Below are 7,484 nucleotides of genomic sequence, written 5' to 3' on the forward strand. Positions count from 1 at the left end.
CAATGCCACACGTGCGAGGAAACTAATCTTCGAGAGCTGGACTTGGGAAATTAGAAGTTAGAGGAAGGTAGGAATGAATTCAAATGCAAATATTAATGTCGAACTGGTGAATTTTAATAAAAATTCTAGTAAGCTTTAATAAATATATTCTATGGTTCCAGGGTAAAATGTTTGACAAAGAATTGTTTATTTTTGTTTATGTATTTTGGCTTAAGTTTATTAATTGGTTTCGGGGGTTTCTTTTGATTATTTGTAGGAAAAAGAGGATTCGATTAAGTTCCATTTTTGAAGTGACTGTTTGGGTTCTTTGAAAACTTTGCTTGTTTTTGATTATTTCTGTTTCTAGACTTTAACAATATTATCAGATATAATATTAATAGACTGCGGATCTTTATGCATTTATAGGAAATTTGAATGTCCAAGAACCTACAAAATGCAACCAATATGCAAGACTATAAAAAAGATTGAAAGTAAAGTTCATGTTATAATATTTGCAGAATAAAATAAATTCCTATTTAGGTTCAATTTTTGTAGGCACGTTCCCGAAGATTTTATATTGGATAAAGATCCGCAGTCTAAATATTAAATAAGAAAATAATTCCAGATAACTATTTATAGAGATTATAGAGATTAATAGATTTATTTAATTTATATTTATATAAATATTATTCGATTAAGTTGCATTTGTATTGAAGTGGGTTTTCGGTTTTTGAAAATTTTGCTCGCTTTCAATTATTTCTGTTTCTACATTTTAACAATTGTGTAAGGTATAATAATAAATAACAAATTAAAATGCAAGGCTTTAATTTCCAACGCTCGTTAAAAATATCACTAACAAAAATGTATACTCAATTATTTAATATTCATTTATACTAAATACAACGTTACGCAATATTTGATTGTATTAAATTAATATTTTAAAAAAATGAAAGACCAAAATTCACCCAGCAAATTCCTTTCTACTAACTGAAAATAAAAATTTAGATCCCCATACCCCTGCTCCTGCCCCTTCACCTCGTCTATTATCAGAAAATAGGATCCAACGGACCAATGGCCTAGAAAATGCGCAAATGGCCCATTTGCAATGACGTTGACAGACCTGATGTTTAAAAATATCGACGCGATGCTCGAGCTTATGGGAATAACAGACGCGAGGCGCGTGCTCGAAGACACACGGAAATCGCGACTCTTGGTGGCGACTATTTCAAGTTTCGCAGACGTTATTTTCGACGCTACGCGTCACGGGTTAGGCTTCCTTGGAACGTCGAATCGTCGAGTGAGGAAACCAAGTCCCAACGATAGTGTATGGTCTCGCGGATATCGGTCCAGGGAAATAAACAAACAAAGTTGTCTCTGGTGCGCCATGGGGGAAACCACATTACAAGACCAAACAATAAGTGTTTCTCATGATTTTTCTTTCCATGGAAAAAAATTTACTTAATTTACTTAACTTAAAAAATACTTGAGGTACGTTTTGAAGTACATTTGGTAATTTTTTCAATTCACTTCACCCAGAAATCTTTATAATAATATCGATTCCGTTCTCTATAGCAAGTTTTCGACCGAGCCTGTTATCGATGAAACTTCTGGAGGTTACAAGTGTTATTCAAACCGAGTGAAATTTTTTTGCTACATTATTAATATAATTTCTAAGAGTATGAACTAAACTGTGGTGAAAGAAGTTGTAAGTTAAATTTTTAGAAGTGCTTAAAGAGGAATTATCAATGTTCAATATTCACAATTTCTCCTGCAACTTTTTGCAATGAAAAGCATAGTTTAAACAATGATACAGTTCAAATTTTCCGCAGGTGTTAAGCAACGTTACTTTTGTGTGAATTAATTCTTTGGCATCTACAACCGTCTGAGAGGCTGCCAATGCGTTTCGGAGGTCCATTCATCAACACTGGTCGCTTGGCCTCTTAGGTCACAACGTAGTTCTTTTTTCCTAAGTGTTTCTGTTTTCTTTTTACAGATATATACAAATAATACTGCATGTATATACAATAATACTGCATGTTCTGAAACTAATTAAACTGTGTATAATATGATAAATGATACTGTGAGGAAAGAGCCGAGTTTGGGCATTCAAATATGAGTTGCCATCTAAATTTTCTTTATTAGCGATCTGTGCAAAAGGGATCGAACTCCCTGCGAGCTTTTGGATACAGGTCTGTGAAACAAACGGCAGCCGAACAGTTGAAAAAAGAAAAACGGAGTCTGTTGACAGCTTGTATAGAGATATATTAAAAAGAATAATAGAAGTAATTCGGTGTGTGCTTAAATTAAAAATTTTTAACTATTTCTTCTACAACCTTTGTATCCAAGAAGTCCTACAGATACATTTGTTGAGAATATAATAATAATATTCCTTGTATTACAGGGTGTCTACAGTTAAGTCTGGACTCTAGAGAGTCAATTCTACAACTAATTTCCAACAAAAAATTGCTCTGAAACATTTTTCTAAAGACCTCTTATTTAGGAGTACTTTCACTTTTCATTTCTTTTTTGTGTTTTCAACTTTACACTCTTTAAACGGTCATAACTCTATCAACTTACAGTGCAAAGTAAAAACTAAGTATACCATTCGAAAAAGTGTTAAATTTCCAATCTCCTCGATATCAAATCAAAATTTATTACGTAGATTTAACAAGTGAAAAATTACGTCAAACTTTAAATTGTGACAATTTCTAAAAATTTGACTTTTTCTTTATGCGTTTTCCGGTTTCAAATACATAGTTGATTGGCGGGAACTCTTCGGTAAAAGCTTCCTCGAAGTCTCAGCTTTTCAGTGATATAGTCAGAAAAAAAGGTATAGTGATATTTTAGGGAGAAAATAACGTTTGAATGCAGGAAGACGTGCGCTTTTAGGTAAAAATCGACATTTTTCAACAAAAATCAACTTGTCACTTTAAAATTAGCTTGACATCGAATTTTATGTATTTTGGGGGGACAGTCCCGAACCTCCTCGATTAGAAAAAAAGTGTTTTTTCGACACCTCAAGCCTCTCTCAGTCGCATGTAGAGCCTGAGTGCGAGGTGAATAATAATTGTTTTTGAACATGTATCCATAAAATTTTCATTTTTAGATACTATTTAACCAAAATCTACCTCGGTGTAGCGATAAATATGGAGAGTGCAACACGATCAATTTCACAAAGCAAATAATCGATGTTTTCGGACCCGGAGAACCGATAAAAAAGTCTAAATTAAAAAGAAGTAATTTATTGGAACAAAAGAAAGAGTACCGTAAGGTGCGTTAAATTCCAAATAAGAATAACACATTTTGACGTTAAAGAAAATATTACCTACTTCATTTATTAAATTAAAAATCAATTTAAAATTAAAATTCAGAATAAATGCGCATAACTCAGGAATGTCACGAGGGCCGTACTGAATAGATGCCGTCTATGCGTAGAGCAAGGAGGGGGGGCATTTTGAAAACCTAAATTAATAAAAATTTGTATCTATTCTAAATTTTATTTTTTAAATTGACTTTTAATTTAGTAAATAAAGTAAGAAAATTGTTCTTTAGCGTCAAAATGTGTTATTCTTGTTGGAATTTAAGGGACCTTACGGTTTCCTTTCTCTTGTTCTAATAAATTATTCTTCATAATATTTATAAGCGATATAAGCGTTCTAAATACTTTTCGTTCCGGATACTTTTGAGCGGTAGTGTATCTTATATCAAACATTCACATTGCGATTATAGTTAGACGTTCAGGAATGTTTTGGAGTACTTCACTATGATTCATTGTTTAAGAAAACAAAGGAGAATCTTATTATTTCAACCTCTTATAAGAGCTATTCTCTAAATAATCCTCGAATTTATTACCTTTTTCTTTCCTAACGTAATTTATCATTAATCTATAATTTTTCTTTACACTTTCCTTTAGTAATAAATTTTGGAATTTCTAAGCTGTAAAAGAACAAATATTTAGAACACTTTGTGAAATACTTTTCCAATTAAACATTCTTGATGTGTGAAATACACAATTAGAAAATTTGAATTTTGTTTAATTAATGCCACTTTTGTTGTTCGAGGTGGGCAGAATGCGAAAGTAGCCATGCAACCCTGTTGTTTCAACAACACTTTGCGATCCTACGCATCATATGCGACATAGACTGATATACAGTCACTGGGCAATTACTTGCTCAGCCAGGAATTAATCAAGGGACAATTAATGAAGCGTTCCTCAAAGGGAATCGGACGTTCCTGAATGAGAGCTGTACGAGAATCTTCGTGGAAGTGGACTTAAAAATTGACAGTAGAAAATCTTTGTTCAGATTCATCTTGAACAGAGTGAAACACTTTCATCAAGAATTTTAAATATTATATACATATTTTAAATATTCTAATATATTTCGTGTCTTGTAGGTAAATTTTGTAATAAGATGGATACCAATTATCATAGCACTTGGAATGCAAAAACAATTGTCTTCGCACCTATTTACTTCCATTTAGAAAATTAAAATATCTTCATGTCGAAAAATCTGTAAATAATCTATTTTATCTTAAATAATACGTACAACTGTGAAAATGAAAGTAAGTTGATTGTATTATTAATTGTATTAATGAAATGAATCGAGATGAATACATTAACAAGTATCAGTGTCATTCGTGACTCCCTTGGATTAGGAGACTTTCCATTTAGATTTTCCAAATTTGGAAAATATCAATAACAAAATATCTTCTTCTTACCCATTTAAGTAATCGATTAAACTTTCCCGTTCAGTACTGTAGGTTTGTTAAATAATTTCTTCTAGATCGATGCACCAGACTGTGTATAAATATACCCACAGGAGTTTATAAAATTTAAATAAGGAGTGGCTTATTTTTAAACACGAACTTTGTACGGTGTACAAAGAAAGTAGTTCGATGTTAAAGAATTTATTAATAATTTTCTTCCAGGACTTGAAAGAAAAATTGTACTTTACTTTAGTAAAGATGAATTTTGCCCTTATGTATTATACACCTATGCCATACTTTCATTAATAAATTTGTGGACAGTCTGCATAATATAGAAATAGTTGATAGGAGTATCGTGCTATGTTCTTAAATCAAAATAATTAATAATTATTATAGAGATAATTTAATCGAACAACTTGGAGAGAAAATTTTTAAATACACCAACAACCTAAGAGAAGTTTAAATTTATCTCTATATTATATAATATTTATCCACTATATATTATAGAGGTAGTGTATAGTGGACATTCTTCTACTGCGCAGTCTAATCGATGTGTTTATTAAAAGATTCTTTTTATTTCATCAGCTCACTGTTGTGATTATAATACTTTATCAGGCATCGTAAACAATTTAGGCTGTATTTTGTTGCCAATAGAAAGGGACGAATTATGACGACAGACATGAACGCTTTTTTAATCTATCGTTTAATAAATAAGGATTTTTATTAAAATTTATTCTAATTAAATGTTGCATTCTATAATATGTATTCCAAAGTCTACAAATATCAAATGGACTTTTTTAATATTATTCTTTACGTTCTCTATACATTGATTTTATTTTTTAACTTTCATATTTTTGCATTTCTTTTTTGAATTCAACCTTGATGCAATAAAACATATTATTTTAAGTATTCTTATTGTTTCTATTTCTTTTCTACCTAAGTTCCCCTTCATTTCAGGTTTAAATAATTTAAAAATTAAATACAAAAAGGTGATCTTTATTTTGCTCAGCTAAATAATTCTTTTTATTACACGAGCAGCATATTTTGTTTATTCTTAAGGACAACCTGAAAGGTGAATCGAAGAACATATAATAAACATTCCATTCACAAATACTGCCAACTAAATATGCTTCTACAACCAAAAATAAAGAACAATTTGAACAACTCAGTGCATTCTTACAATTCACAAAACACAATGAGATTGAAATGAACGTTTGAGCAAATTGAATGATTACTAGTACGATGAAAATCTAATCGTAACACCAGCACACTAAGTAGCAGTCGAAATCAGTGCCGGAAAACACTCGTCCCATCTCGAACTGTTTATTGATCGTATGCATAAATCACCGAGCGACATAGCGAATCGTGTCGGGGCGAAAACAAACTCTGAAGCTATCACTGACCTCTTCGGAGTCGCTCATATTTTTTTGAGCCATTTTTTGTCCAACGAGGGAAGATAAACGAGATAACGAACTTCTTCCACGAAGATTTCTTGATACAAGCTTTCACAGTGAGTGTCGACCTCGCTCACAGTGACTTTGCGACGACTGCGTGGATCTATTTTCAATATAGGAAACACGTGGTACAGTCGACATCTTAAGATAATTCAAGCTAGCTGACGAGCGCGCAATTTCGTTCGACATTCTAGAGAAAGGAGATCAATATTGATCTGACCTGGCATATACATATACATATACATATACATATATATATATATATATATGTATAAAATTAGCATTTAAGTTGCGTTATGTAAATAGTATCCAAATAGCATCATATAACTAATATCTAAATTGCGTTATACAATCGTCATTACAACACATAAATTTGAAATACCTCCTTAGTCAATTTGTTGAAAATCTAGTCTTGTATCATGTATTTATTTAAAGTGATTTAATACAGGCATAGTTATTACAGTAATACATGCTTCATACATGCTTGTTTCAATACTGTTTGCAGTATCTCTTATCCTATTTCTCCCCTATAGCTCGGGTATCTCGAGATCGTTTAACCCGTAATATAGCTGCGTGCACGCATGCTACAACCCATGAGGGCAAAATTTAGTCACGGGAAAAGTTTCAATTGGTTAGACTACTGGTATCAGGAGAACATGATCAGCGAAGAGGTGACGCAATTTTCAAATCTGGCTCGAAACCAGCTCCTGGTTACAGGAGATCAGACCGTGATGATGACCATGTAATCTTTTTGACCGATCGGTTTGAAATTTTACCAAAATTTCTTTCTCACCACAAGGCATACTTTTGGAAAGTGCGACGAAAGAGATTCAATAAGGTCCACTCTAATATACAATATAGTAATTTCATTAATAACTGGACTACGGATCTTTATGCAAAATAAAATCTTCGGGAACGACCTACAAAAATTGAACCTGAATAGGAATTTATTTTATTCTACAAATATTATAACATGAACTTTACTTTCAATCTTTTTTATAGTCTTGCATATTGTTTGCATTTTGTAGGTTTTTGCACATTCAAATTTCCTATAAATGCATAAAGATCCGCAGTCTACTAATAACATTAAACTTAATATACTACATATTTAAACTATAGAGTAAACTAGCTGGTTATTTTTGCTCGCTTAATTCATATAGCTATTCATGTTTATTTTGTGTGCGAGCCTTTACGGGCCACACAAGGTACTTCCCGATTTCCGATTACAGCGCCATCTATCGCGTATAAAACAAATGTTTGAAACTAGTGTTTTGAAAAGATCTCATAGCCAGCTTTCACAGTGCATGATAAAAAATGAGGTGTTCCATTAAAAAAATCATGTTG

General features: G+C 31.9%; 2 protein-coding genes across 2 annotated transcripts in view; one reads left to right on the forward strand and one right to left on the reverse strand.

Annotated features, from left to right (window-relative positions):
- Nucleotides 1-6,240, reverse strand: part of LOC128884970 (actin-binding Rho-activating protein-like) — a 33,224-nt gene extending 26,984 nt beyond the window's left edge. The window contains exon 1 of the mRNA XM_054138700.1: nt 6,090-6,240. Coding sequence (XP_053994675.1) covers nt 6,090-6,122 — 33 coding nt within the window. The 5' untranslated portion in view covers nt 6,123-6,240. The remainder of the gene's footprint in view (nt 1-6,089) is intronic.
- The window catches only part of LOC128884969 (elongation factor 1-alpha), a 45,565-nt gene that overhangs the window by 7,503 nt on the left and 30,578 nt on the right, over nt 1-7,484 (forward strand). The window lies entirely within an intron of this gene.

This window comes from Hylaeus volcanicus, chromosome 2 (assembly GCF_026283585.1).
Source record: "Hylaeus volcanicus isolate JK05 chromosome 2, UHH_iyHylVolc1.0_haploid, whole genome shotgun sequence".
Taxonomy (NCBI): domain Eukaryota; kingdom Metazoa; phylum Arthropoda; class Insecta; order Hymenoptera; family Colletidae; genus Hylaeus; species Hylaeus volcanicus.